This window comes from Haliotis rufescens, unplaced genomic scaffold (genome assembly GCF_023055435.1).
Source record: "Haliotis rufescens isolate VD_foot unplaced genomic scaffold, xgHalRufe1.0.p SCAF_11, whole genome shotgun sequence".
Classification (NCBI taxonomy): Eukaryota; Metazoa; Mollusca; class Gastropoda; order Lepetellida; family Haliotidae; genus Haliotis; species Haliotis rufescens.
This window is the reverse complement of record NW_025963791.1, coordinates 14707604-14731548: the sequence shown is the minus strand read 5'-3', so window position 1 is coordinate 14731548 and position 23945 is coordinate 14707604. Positions and strand designations below refer to the sequence as shown.

The 23945-nt window shown below is 38.7% G+C and overlaps 1 protein-coding gene across 1 annotated transcript in view; it reads left to right on the top strand.

Annotated features, from left to right (window-relative positions):
• Positions 1-23375, top strand: part of LOC124110628 (calcium uniporter protein, mitochondrial-like) — a 104701-nt gene extending 81326 nt beyond the window's left edge. Inside the window, exons 5-7 of the mRNA XM_046469937.2 lie at positions 10625-10785; positions 14590-14793; positions 16327-23375. Of these exons, the coding sequence (XP_046325893.1) occupies positions 10625-10785; positions 14590-14793; positions 16327-16539 (578 nt within the window). The 3' untranslated portion in view covers positions 16540-23375. The remainder of the gene's footprint in view (positions 1-10624; positions 10786-14589; positions 14794-16326) is intronic.
• The last annotated feature ends 570 nt before the right edge of the window (positions 23376-23945 follow it).

Below are 23945 nucleotides of genomic sequence, written 5' to 3'. Positions count from 1 at the left end.
TCTTCATTTTCTATTGCTCCAGTGTAATGTGTAATTGCTTGCATATTGAGTATACCCACCAGAACGATTCTGTTGTGCGAGGTATGTTAATATTTTTACCATGCTCTGATTCTCTGAAACAACACAGCATATGACTTCATATGACACCACTCGCCCCTTTCCGTAACCTGCAAGAAGACTCGTCCCCCTATCGATGAATGTCATGTGCTAAAATAAAACAAACCAATTAGAATTTGCGCATGATTTCAAGTTCTTCGTCAAAGAATCCCTCAGAAATAAATTTTGATTTTATATATGTCTTGCATCTTAAAATATACCCAAGACACAGTAAAATGTGTTCATTCATACTGTATAATTCTGCATGTCCCGATGTGCTGTAACGTGCGTCTGAAATATATATAATATATGGGGAAATACGCAACGAGTTGACAATTGTTTTAGGTATGCCTGTTTGCGCTAAGACGGAACTCGGTCGCAAAAATGGCCATGAGAGGGGCACGAGTCGCTATTTGGCTTTGTCACGGAATAACACGAGTTGGTCACGAATGCATTAGACTTCATATGACACAGCATATGACTTCCATTTGAGCAACAGCATGCTGTTGTAGTTCCTTAGAACTGGAAGATCTTAGAATATTTCTGCAGCAACTCATTGTTATCGTTAGAGGAGACTATTGAGATCAGGCTCACTAACTTGGTTGAAGTATATCATCATATTCCAACTGTGTAGACTGATGCTCATTATGTTAATGTCCGGATTGCCTGGTCCAGACTCGATACTTTACAGACTGCTACCATATAGTTGGAATATTGCTGAATATAGCGTTAAACAAACAAACAAACAAACAAACAAACCCTCATGAATTAGTTGTAAGGCGCCACAGCTAACTGTACAGATATTTGGATTATGGTTGCAAGTCCTCACTTCGACCTGATATTTGCAGTGTCAGCAAATATTAAGAAAGAGTTGCAGTTTCAGGACTGTTGAACTGTACTCTGATGTTGGAGCAGATGGCACCATTCCAAAGGGATGTAACTCTTCTCTTTTTTTTCTTCATTGGCTATTTCATTGAGGTTAGATGGGAACTGAGTTTGATTAAGTGAGCACAATTAAATTTCTCTTTTTTATAGGTGAAGGTGTAAAACAGTTCAGTTGTGATAAAATTGAAAAAAGAAAATTACACCCTTTCTGTCAGCTGAAAATATTCTGCAATCTTCTTTGATACTAAGTCAAGTTAATTGTATACATTTATATCTATACATCAACTGAATCACAGCTTTTGTGAAACAGCCTGTGCTGCAATCAAGCCTAGTGCAGGCAAACCGATGCTACTGTAACCCTGCTTAAGTAGCCGCTTGGTTTGCTGTTTATGTAAGACCCTATTAGGAGATGAAGTAAATAATACCTGGTTGTTATCGCAACTTGGTCCTGCAAATTGGCAGTGAATATTACCATGTCAGAAGCAATAAACTTAACTTCATGTAATGACAAACATGAAATCTGTATGATGTGCCGTATTCGCTGCCATAAGCACCTGTTCCAATAAGCACCTCCAGACCAACTTCTTCACCAATCGGCCTGTGAAGATCCGGGGTAGTATAGGTCTTCAGCAACCCATGCTTGCCGTAAGGCGACTATGCTTGTTGTAAGAGGCGACTAACAGGATCAGGTGGTCAGGCTCGCTGACTTGGTTGATCATGTCATCAATCCCAATTGCATGGATCAATGCTCATGATATCAATCACTGGATTGTCTGGTCCAGACTCGATTATTTACAGACCACCGTCATATAGCTGGAATATTGCTGAGTGCGGCGTTAAACAACAAAACAACCAACAATCTTCACCAATCTGTACGTAATCTTTATAAGCTCCCCCTACTAAGACCGACATGAGAGTCGATATTTTCTTGCAGACTGTTGCGTAGAAGGGATTATGATTGCCTTGTAGCTATTATGGAAAACAAATCATATATATGTTTGAACTAAGTTTGTTCACTGCCACTCAAGGGGCGGTTTGGTAGCCTAGTGGTTAAAGCGTTCGCTCGTCACCTGGGTTTGATTCCCAACATGGGTACAATGTGTGAAGCCCATTTCTGGCATCCCCCGCTGGAATATTGCTAAAAGTGGCATAAAACCATACTCACTCACTCACTCACTCACTCACTCACTCACTCACTCACTCACTCACAACCACTCGATCTGTGAAAACATTTTTAACTTAAGCGCCCCCTTTGTCAACTATCTAAGCTCTCAGGTGCTTATTACGGCAAATAGAATATCTCTAACAGATCAGCCGCTGATATCAGCAGGGTGTCCGGACTTCTGAAGTGATGCTGCATGAAATGGAGAGAAAAAAATGTGTCTCTCAACGAGTATAAATGCTGCAATCCTATTTTAGCAGCTGTAATTGAGGTGTCACAGATCTTGCAAGGTTCGGAAGTATTTGACGGAAAGTGTAATATTATGGGATTGATTTATTCTCATAGCAGATAGCTACAAGCCCTTCCGTCCTCTGGACTTGAAACAGGTCAGCTGAGACAGTTTCCTTCTGTAAAAAAGTCTCTCGTCGTGCTCTTGCCCAGGGTTTTAAGGTTATTACATTTATGGGTTATCAATATTTCTGACAGCTGATATTTGTGTTTTAGCTCTTGTCCAGTAATAAGCTTCATGATTTACATGGCAAAAATGGTATCAGTATGAAATTATGTATCTGTGGCTCACTTGAAATGTGTCCGAAAGCCTTCTCTTACTTGAATGTTGTCATTAATTCTTCTGGAAGACATCAAGTTGAAAGGATTTTATTGCCTTGTTTTAATTTTGTGAAATCTTGACAAAGTCTCAGTCCCTGTGACACTATTGGTTCCAGCATCAACAGCTTTGAGTTAATGTCCTTGCTCTTTTACACGTCGAATTAAAAGTGCTGTAGAAATGTTTGAGCCCCTGTTAAAAGTCAACAGCTTCACCATTGCCATGGGAGAGTGTTGACTATATAAACAGGTTACCTCACAACTGAGGGCTCTCAGTCAGTGTGAACAGAGAGGAATATAATTTCTTTTTGAGTAGTATATTTTATATGAGAGAAAAGTGTGTTGGAATTATTATCATGTGTATTCAACTGTTCCTAATTACCTTTAGTAGGAACAAGACTGTATGAAATGTGTCTTGTATGTCAAACTTGGTGATCTAAGACATATACTGTGACTATTCACCTGGTGCCGTTGTACAGAGCAATCTTAGCGCTAAGGTGATCATATCTCCCATACCTTAACATAGACTTATAACAGTCGTAGCGCTAAGGTTGTTTTGTATAACGGCACCATGGCAAAGTGTCCGTCATCTGCTTGTATGTTCTGATTATGGGTTCAAATCTTACATTGGTACTTTTTCTTTCTTAAGATGTCACTTTTGGATTTTCCATGGGGATTTGGGGTTAGTATAGGTACCCAGCAACCTATGCTGGTCGCCTGAGATGAATAACAACATCGGGTGGTCAGACACTATGACTTAGTTAGTTGCATATCATTGTACCTCAGTGGTGTACATCATTGTTTATAATATCAGTCGTTGGCTGGTTGGTTGGTTGGTTGTTTTAACGCCACATTCAGCAATATTCCAGCAATTAACGGGGGTCTGTAAATAATCACGCTTGGACCAGACAATCCAGTGATTGATATCACAAGCATCAATCCATGCAATTGGGATCCATGACATGCATTAACCAAGTCAGTGAGCCTGACCACCCGATCCCGTTAGTCGCCTCTTACAACAAGCATAGTCGCCTTTTACCATATATAATATCAGTCACCGGATTCTGGATTGAACCAATAGTGTGGATTGTTGCTCATAACATCGATCACTGGATTGTCTGATTCAAACTTGATTATTTTCCGGTTACCTTCATATAACTGGATTAATTTTTGAGACGTAAGATAACAACAAACAAACTTTTGGCTTTCTTCCAACTGCTTTTGCAAGTCTGAAATACTGATTAAGCTCCAAAAATACCCCAAACTCTTATTTAAATCTGAGAATTGATTACCATTTGCTATATGATATCAAGTACCTCACTTCAAGAAATAGTTGATTTAGTACAGACAGCATATTTGGTTTGACGCCATTATTTGGATAATAATGCAATGACTTAGTGCAAAGTGCCTCCAGCTGATTTAATGAAGCATGCCGTTCATTGTCTCATCAAGGCCGTTTCTAACTATGGAATATCATCATGCTGGGCATTAGTCTCTGGGAATATTGTATATGGGACAGACATAGATCGAAGTGCCATTTCTGTAATGTCTTTGGTGATCAGTTGTGTACTATGATACTGCTGAAGGTCACAAATGATATCTCTGCCCTTCCACTTGACACAGACGCATTTGGTGTCTGCCGGACAGTTCTTCAGTGATCTACATTGTTTCCATTACAGCATGTAGTTAATTTGCATGGTAATACAGACTGTTTAGGAGAGTTTTCTCGAAAACGCTCAGCTAATAGTCCATATGTTCATGCTAAAATCTAGCAAAAAGCTCCGGCTCATAGACTTCAGTGTGTTTGGCTCAAGCAGTTGATTTGTCTCTGAGGAATCTTCTGTAATGATTTAGTTAAGAGGGTTCGAAATTAAGTGTGATCCTTGAGGTTGGCTGCAGTAGTGTTTGGATCTAGAGACGCCCTAAATCTTTTACTTTAAGCATTTGAGATGTGGTTCTCTTGACTTTTATGCTTCATTTCCATCACTGTGTTAGTGTGGTGTTTGTTTGGAGTCATGGAGTCATTTTATGATCTGGTACAGTGATACATTGCTGATCCAACGGAGTACAACTTGCAATAATAATAATAATAATAACAACAACAATGTAGATATGTATAATGCACCAAATCCACACTATCAAAGCGCTACATTATTACCCTGTTCAAAAGATCAGTATGCACTCGATACAAATCCAAATTTTGGTGTTGTGATATGTATCAAATAATTTTCCTACTTCTCCTGATAGTGGATCTAGGCTGACCATGGGGGGGATATCCACACAGACTGATTTGGAAGGAGACAGGATCACTTTTCTCAGACAATTCGGTCAGGGTGGGGTTCTACTGAAAATTGTTAGCCTATAGTTTTCTTGCTTCTGGAATAAATTGTCTAGACACTTATGTAGATTTGTTATCCTCTTGGCTGTTTATGAGTGAGCTTTCCTTTGACTTTGCCCTTTTCCAGAAAGACATGTTTGTTGAAATAGTATCTTAAGGTATTAATTTAATAATGGGATCCTTCAGGACTTGGCTCACAATCCGGAAGTTGCTCTTTCTAGAAGCTCTAGCATGCAGACGTATGCTTTTTTCGGTTTAATGAATATTGGATGTCTGGACTTACAGCTTCTGGTTTCTCTCGGGAGTGTTCTTGAGTGATAGTGGAATGTGCAGTCAATAATTTGATAAAATCTTAAATGAAAAGTCTTTCATCAGTTTAGGTAGATTTATCTTTGCGTGTGGTTAGTCGTGTGGTTTGAATGTAGAAGTTAATAGCATATTCTACATATCCTAGAATTGAAGGGCTCTTCTACCCTGAGGGAGTTAGATGATATTCAAATATATCAGGATTGAAATTATGTTTACAATATACTTTATTCATTTTGCATAGATGGAAGTTCTATGATGGAGGCTCTGTTTGCTCTGATTATGTTTCTAGGTTTGTCAGCACCATACCCGTGCTCATGGGTTTCACCCAAGTGGGAAACATCTCAGACCTGCATCACTTCGGGCTTTACCCCCACATCTGGCTGACACGTGATGTGATTGGAATACTGTTCAAAGTGGCTTAAACCCAACTCACTCACTCACTCACTCACTCACTCACTCTATAGTTCATTCTTGCTTATGATGATATGCATCGTCACATATGGACTGATATATATCTCAAATGTTCAATCTTGCCTATGGTGATATAGATCATATCACAGCATCATGGCACCATGATACACAATCAAACACCTTTGTGTTGGAGTTGAAGGGACCTACTTAAATACTTTGAGCTATCTAAGGTTCAACACAACTGAAAATGATGAATAATGAAAGAATACGCACAGACCTAGCTATTACTTTGTGAAAACCATAAATTTGACACCTCAAAGTGCGACACAACAGTGTTTGACTGTGTCTCTAATATTCCTTCTTGCCTATGGTGATATACATCATATCACAGCCCTTGTATCATGGCACCATGATATGTCTCAAATGTCCAATCTTGCCTATGGTGATATGCATCATATCGCAGCATCACGGCACTGTGATGTACAGTCAAGGTTGAAGGGACCTGTGTAAATACAGACATGTACAGGTTATTACTTGGCAGTTTTCATATTATACCCCATATCGTATCACATCGTATCGCAGACCTATGTACCATGGCACTGTGATATATCTCATATATTAAATGTTGCTTATGGTGATATACATCGTATTGCAGCCCTTGTATCATGGCACTGTGATATATAGTGCCTGTATCGTTATAGCACTTCTCCACACCATGGTGTATTGATCCCAGTATCCAGGCTGGACACAGGCAAGTCTCAGTTGTGTACAGCTGTATGATCTGTGGTCCCTGTAGTCTGGCCACACCACAAGGTTGGCGTGCAAGTAATGGTCTTCACACCGATATAACCATAAGAATGCAAATGCCTAATTTAATGATGGAATGACAATGCCCATGTAATGGTATTATTGTGATGAAAGCCTGCATGTGATCTGTGATCGTGTGGGGTTGTGGTGCTGAATAATGTATTGCTTTCACTCTGATACAGTTCGCCTGTATCTGAAAAATGAAGGGTGTGGGAATCTTTATGGTGATTCAGAAATCAGTCTGGAAAGACAAGAGATTGTAGTGTAGTGCTTTCCTTGTCTATTCTAGGTTTACACGTTCATACATATTTCATACGCGGTAGCAGTCATATGGAAAACTAGAATATTTTGTTTCAACGACAGTGTAACCGAGAATTGAGAATAGATGATTATTTCATGGCATACATATCTGTGACATTTCATCGAACAAAGGAACATCCTGATTTTGTAATAGCAGTGATATATTTAGTATGCGGGTTTAGTTATAGTTCCCTAGAACTAGAACCAAGTGAAGATTCAGGCTAGAATTGGTCTTCAGTAACCCTTGTAAGATTAACGGCATCAGGTGGTCATGCTTGCTGACTTGGTTGGTGCTTTTCAACGTATCATAATTGAGCAGGTCAATGCTCATGATGTCAGTCATTGAATTATTATATCCCCCGACCTTTTAGGTCGGGGTATATAGTTATACCAAGGTTCTGTCCGTCCGTCCAAAAACTTTGTCCGCGCGATTTCTCTTAAACTATTCAGTGGATTCATCTCAAACTTTGTACATATAATCTGTGTCATATGGTGGGGTGCAGTCAAAATTTAAAAAAATGTTTTTATTAATTTTCCATTTTTTTATGAATTTTTCAAACCCTTACCCTATCCATTATTTAATTTGAAACTACTGACACACTAGGCGGGTCGGGGGTATTAGTGAGCCACGCTCAATTTTGCCCTTGTTTACACTGCTGTCATATAGCTGGAATATTGCTGAGTGCTGTAGCTGTTTTGTAATCTTAGGCTAAATTGACCCCAGTAATCCATAATTGATGTATAAATATCTATAATGGGAAGTGTAGGTCGGTCTGGCTGCTTGGTGAGGATACCCATTTGATGTATGTACAGGTCACCTGGACGCTATGACCCCTCCATAGCTGGAATACTGCAGACTAGGCACTAATAGAGAATTCAGCAACAGTGTTTGTATATAGGAGACGTATAAGCTGTGTTCTGGTTAATAAGTGTTTGTGGAGGCCGGGGCGAGACAAACACCTATTAGCCGGACAAGTGTAAATACCTGTTAATGGGAAAAGGTAGGAAATGGTAGAAGATTATTCCCTACTCTTCTGGCAACATTTGAGATGTAGCCATACGTTCTTGTGACATGTGGTGACCCTAGATGTCAACTCTACACAGGTCCTTCCTAGTTCTCCATGCAATAAATACTTCTTCTGTATGTGTGATGCTATACCAGGTCAGGTGTGGTCATGGTCAAGTCTGTTGGAGGAGTTATCATTGACTGTAATGGTGGGTTTTACCAAAGTGGTAAACGTCTCAGATCTGCATCACTTCAGGCTTTTCTCCCACATAAAGCATACATGTGATATGTCTGAAAACTGTTAAAGGCAGCGTTTGACCCAACTGACCCACTTATTCATAAGTAGTCCCACCTGTCTTCGGTAATACCATTAAGCCCATCAACTCTGACCGTCATCCATTATGTCCCATCACAACATTCAAGAAACAGGTGCTATGATGTTAGGTCTCCCAATGTTGTTCCGAACAGTAAAATTGTCTTTGTCCATGAAAAGGTTTTCTGTCCATGTTTCTTTGTCCCTGTCAAACAGTGTAGGAATTAAGCATGTTGGGTTTCATGTCAGTGTTGAACGAACATTCTAGCCAATATTATTCCACGACGAATTACCAGTGTTTCTGATTAAAATATACCCTGTTGTTGTCATCCATACCACATGATTGCGACCTGTGAAGATTCCGGGGTAGTATAGGTCTTCAGCAACCCATGCTTGCTGTAAAAGGCGACTATGCTTGTCGTAAAAAGGCGACTAACGGGATCGGATGGTCAGCCTCGCTGACTTGGTTGATGCATGTCATCGATCCCAATTGCCTGGATAGATGCTCATGATATTAATCACTGGATTGTCTGGTCCAAACTCGATTACTTACAGACCGCCGTCATATAGCTGGAATATTGCTGAGTGCGGCGTTACACAACAAACCAACCAATCAACCACCTGATTGCCATGATGACCTATACAGGGATTGGGTGGTTGTGACTCTGCTGCCAGTGTACTCATGGTGTAGGACGTTGATCACAGATTTGATTCTTCACAGACCGCTGTGACATAGTTGGAAAATAAAACCAGGATTCCAAGCATAAATTTGGTCAGTGAAATACAAAGCCATAACATACATTATTAATATATAACATGAATTGGGAAATTTGGAATTCAAATTTGGGAGTTTTTCCGGACAGTTGCTGCAAACTTGGAGCAGTGTATCAGCCTCTAAGCAGGTCCAAATAAATCTGTGTGTGATTATTCTATAATTTGGCTGACAGTGTGCCAAATACAGACTTTCTGTTCATATGGGACCTGTCTAGGCCTGAATGGTAAGCTATCTATATTTTCAATGATGCATGACTCCGACCTTACCTTGACCCCTTTCATTCACCTAATTCAACCCCCATAGACACACTGGAGACTGACTACTATTGAAGCGTATGGGCTAGATTGCCTTTGCTTTGAAAGTATGAGTACAATATAAATTATGTATGGTAGTTCAATCATATGTCCTACCATTCTAGAAATGAAAGATAATTATTTTACAGCCCTGATCGTGGGTTGTTAGTTGTTGTATATGCTACTGAAAAGAAGTTAAGGACCAACCGATTCTTTCATATTACAGTAGTGCAAGAGGTTAATCTTCGTGGCACTTTAGTAATATGAAAGAATTGGGTGGTCCTTAACTTCTTTTCAGTAGTTTATATGTGTGGGGCGTGCTGCAAAGTAAATTATTACCCGAGCAGCTCCTGCTGATGAAATGTGCAAGAGGATAGCATTCCAGCAAGCTGTACCAGTGCTGGTGAACCATGACACATAGATATCACATTCACCTCTTTCCACCAGAATAGAAAAAAACACCTCGAGCAATAATTAGGTTTCGGAAAAGTAGATTGATTTTATGACTGCTTCAGTAAGCTAAGAAAATGTGACTACATCTTTGAAGTGGGATTTTAAGTCTAGGAGTCTGGCCATGCTTTTAGGTAATCCCATCGCTGCGTGTATACACAGGAGAAGCCCAGTGTGGGTACTTTGCCTGTCTTCCCTGCATTACGAACATTGCCAATCAAGGGATTAGTCCGTGACCAGCTCTAATGTTGTCTGAAAGTGTGATATTACACTTTATGTCGTTGTTCACCAGATCAAAGGCCAATTATAATGATGGCGTCTGTCTATGTGTTTGTGTGTTATGATGTCTGTCTGTCTGTGTCATGTCTTGTTTGTCTGCATACATAAACATTTTCTGTGAAACCAGCAGGAACAACTAGACCAAATCATTTCCAACACACTTCAGTGAGGACAGTTAAAGGTGTTCAAGAAGATCTGATTTGTCTTTCTCAGGACATTTTTGGCCCTTTGTCAGCCAATTTGGCAGTGGTTAAATTTTGTACCTGTAGTATATAAATGGTCTTACATACAGAGGAAGTGTTTATTTTGGTGGTTTGACCTTCCTATGACCTAGTTTGTATAAGTAGCACTTTGATCACCAAGTCAAACGTAATATACTAGATCACTAGGGTTTGGCATCCATTTTGACGTTCAGTTAAGGTCAAAGCCCTTTCTGTATAAACTGGTACAAATACTGTATGTTAGTTTATATGTGAATGTTAGTTTTACTTCACGAAAAACAACAATTTCCAATCAGTGATGATACGTTATGTATGCGTTTGTCAATTCCTTTCTGTCAAGGTCAACTCACTTCTTGTTTATACTCTTGTCCAGGCCCCTTGGTAAATGAGGATGCTGTGATGTTGTCGGACGTGAAGGCGTTGATATCCACCCTGTTCTCCACCCTGAATGTGGAGCAGTATCAGCTGGAGCGGGAGAAGGAGCTGCAGCAGCAACTGGAGGACCTTAAAGTGCAGCTGGCTCCTCTAGAACGGGTAGTTATCTCCCTTAGTGTTTTCTTCCCTTTCCATAGTTTTCATTACTGGACACATGAAGACCTGGGTAGAATGGTCTTCAGCAACCCATGCTTGCTGTATCAGGCGACAATGCTTGTCATAAGAGGCGACTAACAGGATCGGGTGGTCAGATTCTCTGACTTAGTTGATGCATGTCATCGTATCCCAATTGCATAGATCGAGGCTCATGATGTCAATCACTGGGTTGTCTGGTCCAGACTTGATTATTCCAGACCGCCGTCATAAAGCTGGAATATTGCTGAGTGCAGAGTTAAACAAACAAACAAACAAACAAACAAACTTCTTGCTGACATGAGTTATGTTGATGGTGTTGGAGTACTACAGATGTTCTGTAGAATATAACCAATTGTGGCCTGATTTACCAAGAACTTGCTGCTTTCCTTAGATATAGATTATATGTCCTGCCCTTGATAATTATCCCCCGCCCAACGAAGTTGGCGGGGGATATAGAAACAGGCTCTGTCCGTCCGTCACGTTTCGTTTCCTGAGCATAACTCAGAAACCGTTCAATATTTTTTCATGAAACGTTTCCAGGTCTGTCAAGTACATGCTGAACTGGTGCCTTTTGCTATTTAGAAATTTGAGAAATATTTATTTTTTTACGTTTCCATGGCAACAAGATGGACTTAGGTTCTGTGATGGTAGGGTTCGTTTCCGGAGCATAACTCAGAAACCATTCAATATTTTTCATCAAACTTTGCAGGTCTGTCAGGTACATGCTGAACTGGTGCCTTTTGCTATTTAGAAATTTGAGAAATATTTATTTTTTACGTTTCCATGGCAACAAGATGGACCTAGGTTTCAAACTCTTCTTTTTTTTTACAATTTCCATGACAAGTTCCACCTCGGTTAAAAAAGGTTAGGGTTTGTTTAGATTTAATTATGTCATAAATTCTGCAACAGGGGCGGGGGATAATAGCCACGTTAGTGGCAAACTCTTGTTACCCTTCATATGAAACTAGATTATTTAAGAGATTAACGACATGTGGGAGTTGTTTATTGTAGATTAAAAACGACCGCAAGTTGTTTATTTGTTATATGTGATATCAACATTATGTACAGCCTCTTTAAGGATGTTGATGAAATGTACAAGCTTTAAAAATATTGATCCAAATTTTAATAATATGCTGAATAGAATCCGAATGTCAGACAGGTCAATTTTACGAACAGGTGGGTTGAGCTTTCCTGCATATTCTCACAGTCCTCATGTTGATTATCTGTACCTTTTCTCTCAATACCGATTGTCATATCTCTTCCACTTTTGGATGCGATCGTTCGGCCACTGAGTTTATCTGTGTAGCCCAGCTACATCTATGGGAACAACTTACTTGACACTTCCATCTCAAAAACGTTGTCGTCTAATATATGACATCATCAAGTTGCGAGCGCATATTCAGATCGGATGAAATGATGTCATGTCAATGTTTTATCGTGAATAAACTACATTTGTTCTTCATTGTTCCTTGCGATTTATCACATAGCTATCTTATATTTTCAAATTGAGAACACTAAAAGACATTGAACTTCTGCAGGTAGGGTATTCGACGTAATAAGCGCCCAGGGCGCTCTCAAAATAAGAAATAGGGGGATCTTATCAGAATGTTATTTTGGTGGAAAAAACAGAGGTGAAAGATAAATTTTGTGGTTTATACCGACAGCCTGAAATGTTTATGTACGACAGATATATTATTCCAGAATTAAATGCCCATAATTAAGGGTGCATAAAACACACGAGTGCATATTATACGGGAATATATAAGTCGTGTGTACATTGATCACTCGGAAGGGGTGCTGATTGGGATTGTTCAATAGCCAATATCTTAGCAAATGTCGCCGTGGGCGCTTATTACGTCGAATACGGTACATTAAGATTAGCAATTATTGAAGGGATAGCAATTATTGAAGTCTGGTGAAAATGTGGTCGCTTTGCTGTGGCACCTCATTGATCTGGCTGTGTTTTGCATATGCCTATTTGGATTTAAATCAAATTTTTTTCCAAAGTTGTCTGGAGTGAAGAAATAAAAAGAAGATTTATTTCAAGTATTGATCTAGTCAGATTGATCATGAATGTGGTTTATGTAAATTGAACAGTAGATAGCTTTCTAAGTGAAATCTGAACCTAGACCAAGATATTGGGATGTCATGCGGCTGAAATATAGGAGCAGTGGTTTCAAGCTTAATGTTAAAATCAATGTGAAGTTCCATCTACACACACCTCAGGTGACAGCAGTGTTCACACAAGCTCACCTCTGAAGAACACTGGGGGATTGTGTACAGCATTATGGCCTTGTCATAGGCTGAGCTGTCAATATCATGCTGTTTTACCCGCCATGAAATTCAAATGAAATGTTTTTATCTATTTTTCATGATGTTGATGTTACCTGACTTTAAGGTTGGTCATGTCCATGCTCCCACAAACCCACAAATCATCCACAAAAAGTCCACAAATAGTCAATCATCAAAGCAATTTAGTTTAAACGATTCCACCAGTTTGATGTCATCAGAAAGCAACAGAAGTATTATTTCTGTTTGTTTCTGACGGTGGGTTTGAATTCCAGTTCACCCCGATTATTCTAGAGGTTTGTCAGCACGTACCCATGCTCATGGGTTTCACCAAAGTGGTAAACATCAGAGTCCTGCATCCTTTGGGCTTTCCTCCCGCATTCAGCTGACATGTGTGATTTAACTGGAATACTGTTCAAAGCAGCATTAAACCAAATTCACTCGCTTGCTGACGCACTTCGATGATATGATCTGTTTATGTATACTCTGGCTTCACTTTCAGATAAAAGTTTCACACTCTTTGTGGCAGGAATGATGTGTTTTATAAGGATTTTTGTTCAAAACATTTCTTTTTCGGTGATGATGGTGATTCTCTGATAGTAAATGGGTATTTGAGGTATAGTGTGCTGAAGTATGTCAACTGCTGAAATATGATTGTTGCAGAGCTGGCCATTGCTGGCTCTATCCTTCTTAGACTTAGAGTGAGCGAGTGAGTGAGTTTTGTTTTACGACGCTTTTAGCAATATTTCAGGAATATCACGGCAAGGGACACCAGAAATGGGCTTCACACATTGTACCCATGTCGGGAATCGAACCCGGGTCTTCAGCGTGACGGGCGAACGCTTTAACCACAAGGCTACCCGTCCGCCCTCTTAGACTTAGAAAGATGGAAGAGATCTGACATGTAGTATGGAATCAGAAGGAACAGATAAATCTGTGGATATTTACATGCTTCAAAAGAATACAAACTTTGAAAGCAAATGATGATCATTTCAGCATTTTGTAATGTAGATATGCATTGATGTCTTTATTTTTAAAAACAAATTACCTGAAGTTCATTTCATTATTTCAGTGGCCTGATCACCTCGTTTGTGCCAATTACACGAGCAAATCATATGACCTTCATAGTGAACAAGGGAAATGTATGCTGTTAGTGCTGGGCAGTGTTTTCTAGACATATATGTTTTCATATTTGGGATGTTGCATGAAACCGAACACTACCTTTCTGTATATCCTTTTCAGTTATGACACAGAATTTTTTCACCAGATAACAGTTTATTTATATGGAGAATGTGACTTTGGCTTATAGGAAGAAATCAGTCTGTTGCATGGGTGTCAGAACTGAAAAACCTTTTGTACAAACTGATCGATTCCAGCTTGCAGCAGTTGTATTTTTACTTATTTGCATGATGATAATGTCATTTGTTTGAGTGTGTTTGTGAAAATAACACTTCTAATCGTTTCTGTTTTCCTTGGTAGGTTAAACAAGATCTGGCTATGAAGTCGACTAACTACACGTCGAAGCTGACATGGCTGGGCCTGGGTTTGATGGGGCTTCAGTTCGGCATTCTTGCCCGACTCACTTGGTGGGAGTACTCCTGGGACATCATGGAGCCGGTGACCTACTTCGTCACATACGGAACCACCATGGCCATGTATGCTTACTTTGTCGTCACAAAACAGGTGGGTCAAAATGAGGTTCACTTCTGCTTGAACAAGGGTATCTAGCATTTATATGCATCACTTTTAGTTTGAAGGCGCTCTTCCTGCTAAAGATTGCAGATGAATGTAATTTTATTAGCAGCCCCACACATTTGGTAAGAATTAACTTTCAGACAGGGGCGTTGTTTTCTAAACAGTGAGGTCTAGGGATGTCAGAGATATTAGGAAATAAACCTACATTTTCAATGTAGAGCTAGGTTACCTGTAGATTTAACTGAGGGGGTTATTGTGATTTGAAACCTATTTGACCAATCAAAATGGAGTATTTTCCAAATTCATGATAGAATGTGTTTTGTGTGTCTCCTCTGTGGCACCTTGTTGGGATTCAGGGGAGGAATTAGCCTGCAGTGACTTGGGTGATTGGGGTGTCGTCATACCTCGATGGAGTGTATCACTGTTCATAATATCAATCTCTGGATTGTCTAGTTGAGCCTCGATAATTTACAGGCTTCCATCATAAAGCTGGAATATTGCTGAGTGTGGCGCAACTACAACAAAATGTACACATCAACCCATGTGACTAGCTTTCACCTGCGTGATTTAGTACATCATTGTAGCCAGATTATGTGAGTCAATGATTGTACATCAGCTTTTGATTCAGGTCTGAGCACCATCATAGCACTCATTAAATGTATGAGTGCTACAAAGTGTCTCCGACCTGAATTCTTACCGTATTTTCTTGAGTATAGTGCGCACCCATGTATAATGTGCACCCCCCTCTAGTGGGTTCAATATTTTGGAAAAAAAGAAATTTGAATATTATGCGCAGAAAATATTTACACCGTACCCCTTCAGCGAAGTCCGGCAAACGAACGAGTGATGAGAAACTTCGTCAGTACAAATTCAAAATTGGAGATAAAAAATCACCAGACATGTTTATTTACCGTTTAAATTGTACTTTTTGTTCAGCTAGGCATTAATTTATATCCAGGGATTAAGATTACCTTGTGTATTTTCTCGTAACAATATTAAAAGGAATTTTGAATAAAATTAACGAAATAAGTTACAAACATAAGTCCAGATATACAAAGAACACTTTTTATAGCCAGACAGTGTAATTACATGGATAATTTGCGAACTTCAGTATGGATTTGTTGACACGGTATTTCCGGTGTTACGTGCTCATTGTAATGTCTTTCCATGGAGGAAAAAACATCAAAACTCATTAATTCGTGTATAATGCGCACCCCCTTGTACACGGCTGTGTTTTTTGGAAAAAAAGTGCACACTATACTCAAGAAAATACGGTATGTCATTTGACGTTAAGTTGTTTAATGGCGGTCTGATAATAATCGAGTCTTGGCGAGACAAACCAGTGATTGAAATCACAAGCATCAATCTATGCAATTGGAATATGATGACATGCATCAACCAAGTCAGTGAGCCTGATCTACCGATCCAACCAGTCGTCTCTTATGAGCTGCCAAAGACTTTCAGAACCCTGAGGATGGATGAACTGATCTTTGGTGTAACAATCATGTCATATGTTTTCAGGACTACAGTTTCCCTGATATAAGAGATCGCCAATTCTTGTTGAAGTTCTACAAGCAAGCCAAGAAGCAGAATCTAGATGTTCATAAGTACAACGAATTGCGTGACGCTGTCTCGCAAGTTGAACACGACCTCCGCCGCCTTCGTGACCCCCTGCAGCTACACCTACCCATCACAGAGCTAGAGAAGGTCAAGTTCAAACAAGAAACAGCATAAGCACTGGCACAGTTGTTGCTGTAGTATAGTGCACTGCAGAGGGTAGTTGGAGTCAGGGTTGTCCATACCAGGAAGGTGGGACGTATTTGTCATATTCACCGGAATTATTGGGAATAGAGAAACTGTTATGCCATGAGAACAAAAGACTTTGTCTGAAAGGGTTTACTGACTGTCCAGGGCCCGCTTCCATGAAGTGATCTTAGTGCTTTGTCTTTCTTAACTCGTTGTTTGAGTATGGGGTTACGTCTCTGGTAATGGATGCTCACTGAAAGATGCCCATGACCAATGACATATTAGAGCAGGAGTTGGAATTGTTCAGGCCTAAGATTGAATTAAAGAACAGGGTCTTATCCCTGTGTTAGGGAATGAAAGCTGTTTTAGATGTTGACAGAAGACAAGTTTGAGCAATAAGATTAAACGGTGTTTGGTACTGGTTGCAATAGTTGTAGCACTAAGGTAGGTTTGAGGAACAGGCCCATCTCCTTTATGAGTCATATATGGCACACCTGGGAAAAACTCTCTGGTTGGAGAAAAAATCAGTACAGGGCAAGGTGGTGGGAATTCTTTCGAATACTTGCCAGGACACGAGTCAGTGCCGGAACATGAGTCAGTGCCAGGAACATCAGTTATCATAAAGCTCTGGGCCAGAGTCCACAAAGCGATCTTAGCGCTATGACGATCATAACTTTGATATAGACTTACGAAAGTGCTGAGACTGCTTTAGGGACAAGGCTAAAGTAAGTTCTTACAGATGTCTGCCTTACAGTGCATATAAGGATTGCTTTTAAGCTGGGTTAGCGTAAATACCAATACCCTTCTAGGGGCATCACAGTTTTAATCTCAACAGTCATTCCTCAACACTAGGACAATCTGCAGTGACCATTGGCCATTTTGACAACCTTTAATATCCTGCTTACACGTCTCGTACAGACTCTAGCTGTAAAAGAGCTAGTCAAATTCTTACTGTTTACATGACTATGGGAAAAGTGTCACCTTTCACTTTGCTGTATTTGGTCATCTAGTAGAACTAGTGACTTTTCTCAGTTAATATACTGATGGAAATTAATCAGGGAACACTTCGTTTTCAATACAGCAAAATGATATCCTATCTTGAGTTGTTCGCAGCCATGTCTACCAAATACATGTTGAAAGAATGCACACAAACACATCTCTAGACGTTTGATTCTGAATTTATATGCGCGCTATTTCAAATGTACTGACAGTAAAGCTGACTTCCCCATATTTTTCTTTGTTCCCTTATTTGTTTCCATCAGTATATTACTGGTCGTGTGGAAACTGATGGACATTTGTCGTATGGACAGTTTTTGATAAGGTTAGACTCTGTGTATTACATGTTAAATATCTCCACATGGATCTGTGTATTACATGTTAAATATCTCCACATGGATCATCCAGAACTAGGCTAGTACTCTTATTCATCAAGTTCCTATTTGTCCTTAATGGTCATTGAGATGAGCTATTCAAACACTGTCCTATGCTGTAAGTAACTGCTATACAACATCGGAGAGGTTGATTCTCACAGTATACATATCATGTAGGCATCACGCTGTAGGTTGTTCTGACAGCATAGTGTTACAAATCATACCACGGATTACGGAAATGGTACATCATTTTGATTTGTTGAGAAAGCCTTCCTTTTGGTCCAAGTTTTTCCAAGCGTTATTTTTAGAGTTTTTCTCCTTTTCATCCTGTTATTGTAGTTGATCAATTGTTACCTCTAGGGAATGGTTTCATGGGTGTCAAAACAGCTGTTTTATGTTCTCTGTTTTGTGTGGTTTTCAAATACTTTTGTCCTGTTTTGCACTTGAGGGCTGCACACCTAATATTGAACTCTTTTCCTTATTTAAAGGTTTAGTTGTCCAGTTTGTCATGGAATGTGTCAGTTTTGTTGGAACGTGTCATTGAATTTAATGGAACAAATCACCACACTATGCAACTAATACGTTCACTGTTCACCCCAAACAAGAGAAGTAGTTCTTTAAAGGAGATTTTGAGAACATGTTCAAAACCATTTGTTTCTGAAGTGATTGAACAGTTTTTGTAGGATTATTGAAGGCACTTCTGTTTAAATTAAAACAGTCTTATTCTTTAGGCAGTAGTTTTTCCTGATGTAGCAAATTACTATTTTCAGAAATAATCATTGGTTTTGAGCATGTTTGAATATTTGTATTTTTCAACTTTCAATTCTAATCTTTGTGAAATACCTGTAAATTATCTAGGATTACAGTTTTAGCTTTACATTTGGTGGGTAGTAACTAAAATATGAAGTTGCTATTTATTCTTCAAACTACATTCTTATATGCTGTTTTCAATTTCAATCTTGTTATTAACTTGTTATCAAACATTTTTGACATATCTCAGAATGTTCTGTAGTCTAGTTCTTCATGTGCTTATTCACCAGCTGAATGGGTATAAGAATATTAGTGATAAGTAGTGGTCTGCCTACTAGCATCTGGTAGATTAGGTTTACATTGCATATGACCATACAACTGCCTTGGCAATTAAGATTACAAGATGCTTCTTAATATTATATGACCTTTTTCACCTGCATTTATTTGGATGTTTTTTACTAGTATCTCAAAATAATAACATGTTCTTAGTTCTTGGAACTTTTTAAACATTTGAAATGTAATTTTCATTATTGATCAAATAAATCATCAGATTAAATTGGAACAAAAATAAAATATTGTCCCACAAGGCTACCATTTCGCATAGTATGAAATTTGAGTAAGTGTTTTAAAAAGATGTTAAAAGTTGTTTGATTTTGTTGTTTTTCTTTGACGATTTCACAAATGAATTGGATGTGGTCTCATATTCAGAAAATGCTATTGTACTTAAGAAAAAAACCAAATGTCTCAACCTCATTTGTTAACCTGTAGTACTAGCATAAAAGGGCACCTGCTTAGCTTGTAGGGGTGAGTAGGTTTATGTTAAAAGTAATAGCAGAAATTGAATAAGTCCACTGTACGTGTTTAGGTTGTGATGCCAGATTGTCCACTGCCTTAATACATAATGTGTGATAGATATTTTCAAAGAGGTTTTTCACTGTGGGGCTTAGACTATACAAATCCACCGTTCATGTGTCAAGATGTTTTCAATATGAGGCTAATGATAAATATGAATAATTGGTTGATCTGTACTTTTTGAAATATTGGTGTTAGTTTCCATGTTTTGTGTTCAGTTATCGAAAGTGTGCTCCATGCACGTGTTTGTCATAGCAAAAAATGCTTTCTTTAGATCAAGATGGACATTTTTCAACTAGATGGAAAAAAAGCAATGCCAACCACATGTGTATCATGGCAGATCGTTTCTGTTCTGTAATATGCTTAGTATGTGTAGACAGTTGTGTTACGGACATGGGTTTTATAGGATGACCCTACAGCATGATAAGCCTATCCAACAGGGTAACTGATGCCGAGCCTCAATGTGATGCCATCAGAGACGAGTGGATGGATGAGGCGTATGACAGGGACATACAATAAGCTGGAATGTTTCCTGATAGAGAATATGTAAAAGTTGGAATGTTTCCTGATAGAGAATATGTAAAAGATGGAATGTTTCCTGATAGAGAATATGTAAAAGATGGAATGTTTCTGATAGAGAATATGTAAAAGTTGGAATGTTTAGCTGAAAGGCATACAAGCTGTGATCCCCCAAAACCTTGACTGGATTGTTTCGCTCTAAGTTGACGACTTTCGCCTTTACCCAACATAGTCAAGGTTATATTGGGGCCATATAAGTGGAGTTTCTTCACCTATTACACATAAGCATGCATGTGGGTGTGATGATGATCAGTGATGTGCTTATACAGTTATAGGTGTACATTCATCGTCCCATTGGTACAATGTCTGATGGGCAATTAAGGCATAACTCACTGTCAGTAGCTTTTTGCAAGAAACTAGAGACAAAGTAATCCTACATTCTGAATGGCTTGAAATACCTCCTCCCGTATAGCTGTGATGAAACACCTTGAATCTGTGAAAGGTGAATACCGGTAACTGGAATAAAGATCTTAATGGTATGATGTTCAAGATATCATGTGCAAAAAATGTGTTGTACATAATAGATTTTGTAGGTTGACCACAACAAATGGCCTGTTATTCATGGAGGAAAGCTATCAGCAGTAACCTTGTATGTGATAAATCACCATATTTATTTTTAATCAGAACCAGAGTTGTTTACAAAAATGTTCCAAAGATATGGCCAGTTTTTATCAGGTAAACCACAAGTTATAAATTTCGCTGTTTGACCGACACATCTGTGGGTCTTTGATGAAAGCAAACAGTTATTTCATCTTTTGCACATAGTATCTTAATATACTTCCGTTTAAAGTCTTTGAGTCTGACAGTATGCAAGTGTGATAACCAGAATTTGTTTATTTTTCATCATGAATGTCCAACTGTTGTAGTGATCCCATGAAAGTTGTCTCTTGTTTCAGTGATGACTTTATCAATGTTACCATATTACTGCTGAACAAGGTTTCCCTCTCCAAAGAGGAACGGTGGTATGTTTATCAGAAGTTTAACATAGGTTCAGGAAGGATGATCTCCATGGCTTGACAGTGATGTGTCTACATTGTCATGAACATAGTCCATTTTTTTGGCCCCAAACATTTTGTGTTAATCCAGGACCATTGGTGCCTCTTCCTTTTCCAATTTTGGTTCTTGTAGGCTTTTTACCATTATCTTTATCACAGTAGCAGCGTTTTGCTCCAAGACTGATCATGCTCTGAAGGGAGGGAGTTTCCTCTAACGACACTTTACTCCTAAACTGTTCTGTACATGTGTTCAGACATATTGGAACCAAGTCTCTTTGTGCTTTTCAAAAAATTATTCTGTACCTCAGTTGTATCTGTGCTAAAGCACAATGAAAATGCATAATCAACTTTAACTCAAAATCAGAAAAGATGTGCTTTTGTGCTCAAGTCCATCTCCAAACACATCGAATGAGATTGAAACCCGTACAACGACATTGTTGTGTTTGATTATCTCATGCCTAAAAAAAGAGAACTTCATTTGTTTTTTATGGCCATTTTGCCAAATGTTGCCCAAAATAGTGAATATGCATTTTCAAAGTGTTTCAGTATAGATCAGGCAGCTTCGCCAAAATTAAACCATAGAAATGTCTGTATGCACTCATAAACCCAAGAGTACATTCATGTTGAAGAGAATATTCAAAACATTTAAATTCCAAAAATACATCATCTGACAAGGAGAAAGGCTCAGGTCGTCTGCAAGATTTCACTTTCAGTTGGTGTTTAAGCTGATTTTTGGAAACCAGATACACATCTGAGGATGTACAGCTATGTTGTTACTTGCACATCAAAGATAAAAACAGTTTTCTCTGTTGTTCCAATAAAGTGTTAGTGTGTCACTCGTGTAAATAGGCCAATGAATACGTAAAGCCATATGGTACGGACACCGCTATTGCCCTTACAACTGTTACTGTCCTGTGGTATTAATGGTACTTGTTTGAAACAGATAAAAATAATAATAAAAATATTGACATATTGGGTTTAAATGAGGTCACAATGTTTCTCATTTTACTGTCAATGTGCACATACGCCAGTTATATCTTTAGTTGATTATCATTGTTAATCGAATTAACCTGTTTGTTGCATAATATATATAAACAAATATATCAATATATACATACCCTAATGTTTAGTAGGAAATTAATCTGGCTATATCAGTGATATAATATGCCTGTGGAATACCTACATGTATGTCATGATCTGCTTACTCTGTTCTCCACTTTCACACTTTCTACTTGTGTAGCACATGGAGCATCTTCGTGTGCACAGGTGAAGGTTAATATTAGTTTTCTTCCAGTTTGTTTATAGGCCCTATGATCCAAAGTTTCACCAATTCAGAACAAATTTCCCCAAAGTCTTTTTTCTCCAAATAAAGTCTGTTAAGTACCTACAGTCATGAAAAGGAATAATAATAAAAAGCCAATGGGGGCAAGGAAGTAAGTCCTTTGGCTTGTTTTCATAAAAGGCATTTTTAATTCATTTCATTTGTTCTTTCGAAAAGACAATTTTTTAATTTTGATATTTTTGCAAAAATGAATCTGTATACCTAATACTTCACAAGAGAGGCCTTATGTCCTTGCCAGAACACATTTTTTGCAGTCTCCAGTGTGGGCAAACAGTATCAAATAATAAGACCAGAAGTTTTTGAAAATGTGAGGGTGAGGATGTTACTTCAGGTATCAAGTTTCATTCTAGTTTGTTAAATTGAAATATAATTTTTGTTATGTTTATTTGATGTTTCACAGGATTTGTTATTTTGAGAATGGTAGCTAGTTATCCGAAGAAAAGCACTCTGTGTACATATTCTCCCGCTCTTTCCATTTCTTCAAACAAGTTGCCTGTATCTTCTGGTATGTTATACAATGCATGCTGGGCAGTTTTAGAACCTCACTATATTTACACATCTAGATAAATTGCACCAAGTGCCATGTTTATATCTGTAACACCCAGAAATTATTATTAATCCTAGTTACCTGGAACCAAGCCCAAGGAATGAATGTATGGGTCCTTTACAATAGTTATCTTTAGAAAAGGAATGCTTTGTTCAAGCATCAGCTTTTGATACTATGTTTGCTTGGTGAAAACCTCAGGATGACATGCTCTCACTTGAAGCTGGTGTCAGATGTGTAGATATATAGACGTTTGTAAAACTGTGGTATATGAAGACCTACCATATTCTGCTGTTGTAGCCTGACACAGACCATCATCTCCAGGTTTGTATGTAATGATCACACACTCAGCTCTTTCTATTTTCAGTAAAAATAAATTTTGATAGAATTAACCCATTGGAATGATGTTGTTGTCTTTTCTCAACTAATAGACACCTGCTACAGGATGAGTGGTTAACACTGCAAGGAGATTGGATAATGGCTGTTGAGAAGTTTGTCCATCTTCTGTCAAATGACTAAACATCAGAATTGAATATACAAGAGAGCGTAACAAATGTTGGGATAACACTTTCTTTGTAAGGTACAGATTCTCATACTTTTCTGGGTTGAGTCCCATCTAGGATTCGAACCCACACTGCCAGAGTGAGACACATAATCGCCAGCACAGTGTTCATAGCTTTCGGCCATGAGAGCCATGCCAATTTACACTTGTCAGATGGGTTCACAAAGTTCGTGATCTATACTACCAGTTGTCGGACTTTCATTTTTGTGGAAGCCTAGGTGGCTGAGTGGGTTAGATCGCTGACTGTGTACTGGCGATTAGGTGCCTCACTCTGGCAGTGTGGGTTCGAATTCTGGACGGGACTTAACCCCAAAAAGTACGAGAATCTGTAATTTACAAAGAAAGTGTTATCCCAAATATTACATTTGTTACATTTGACCACTTTCTAAATGGCATTGGG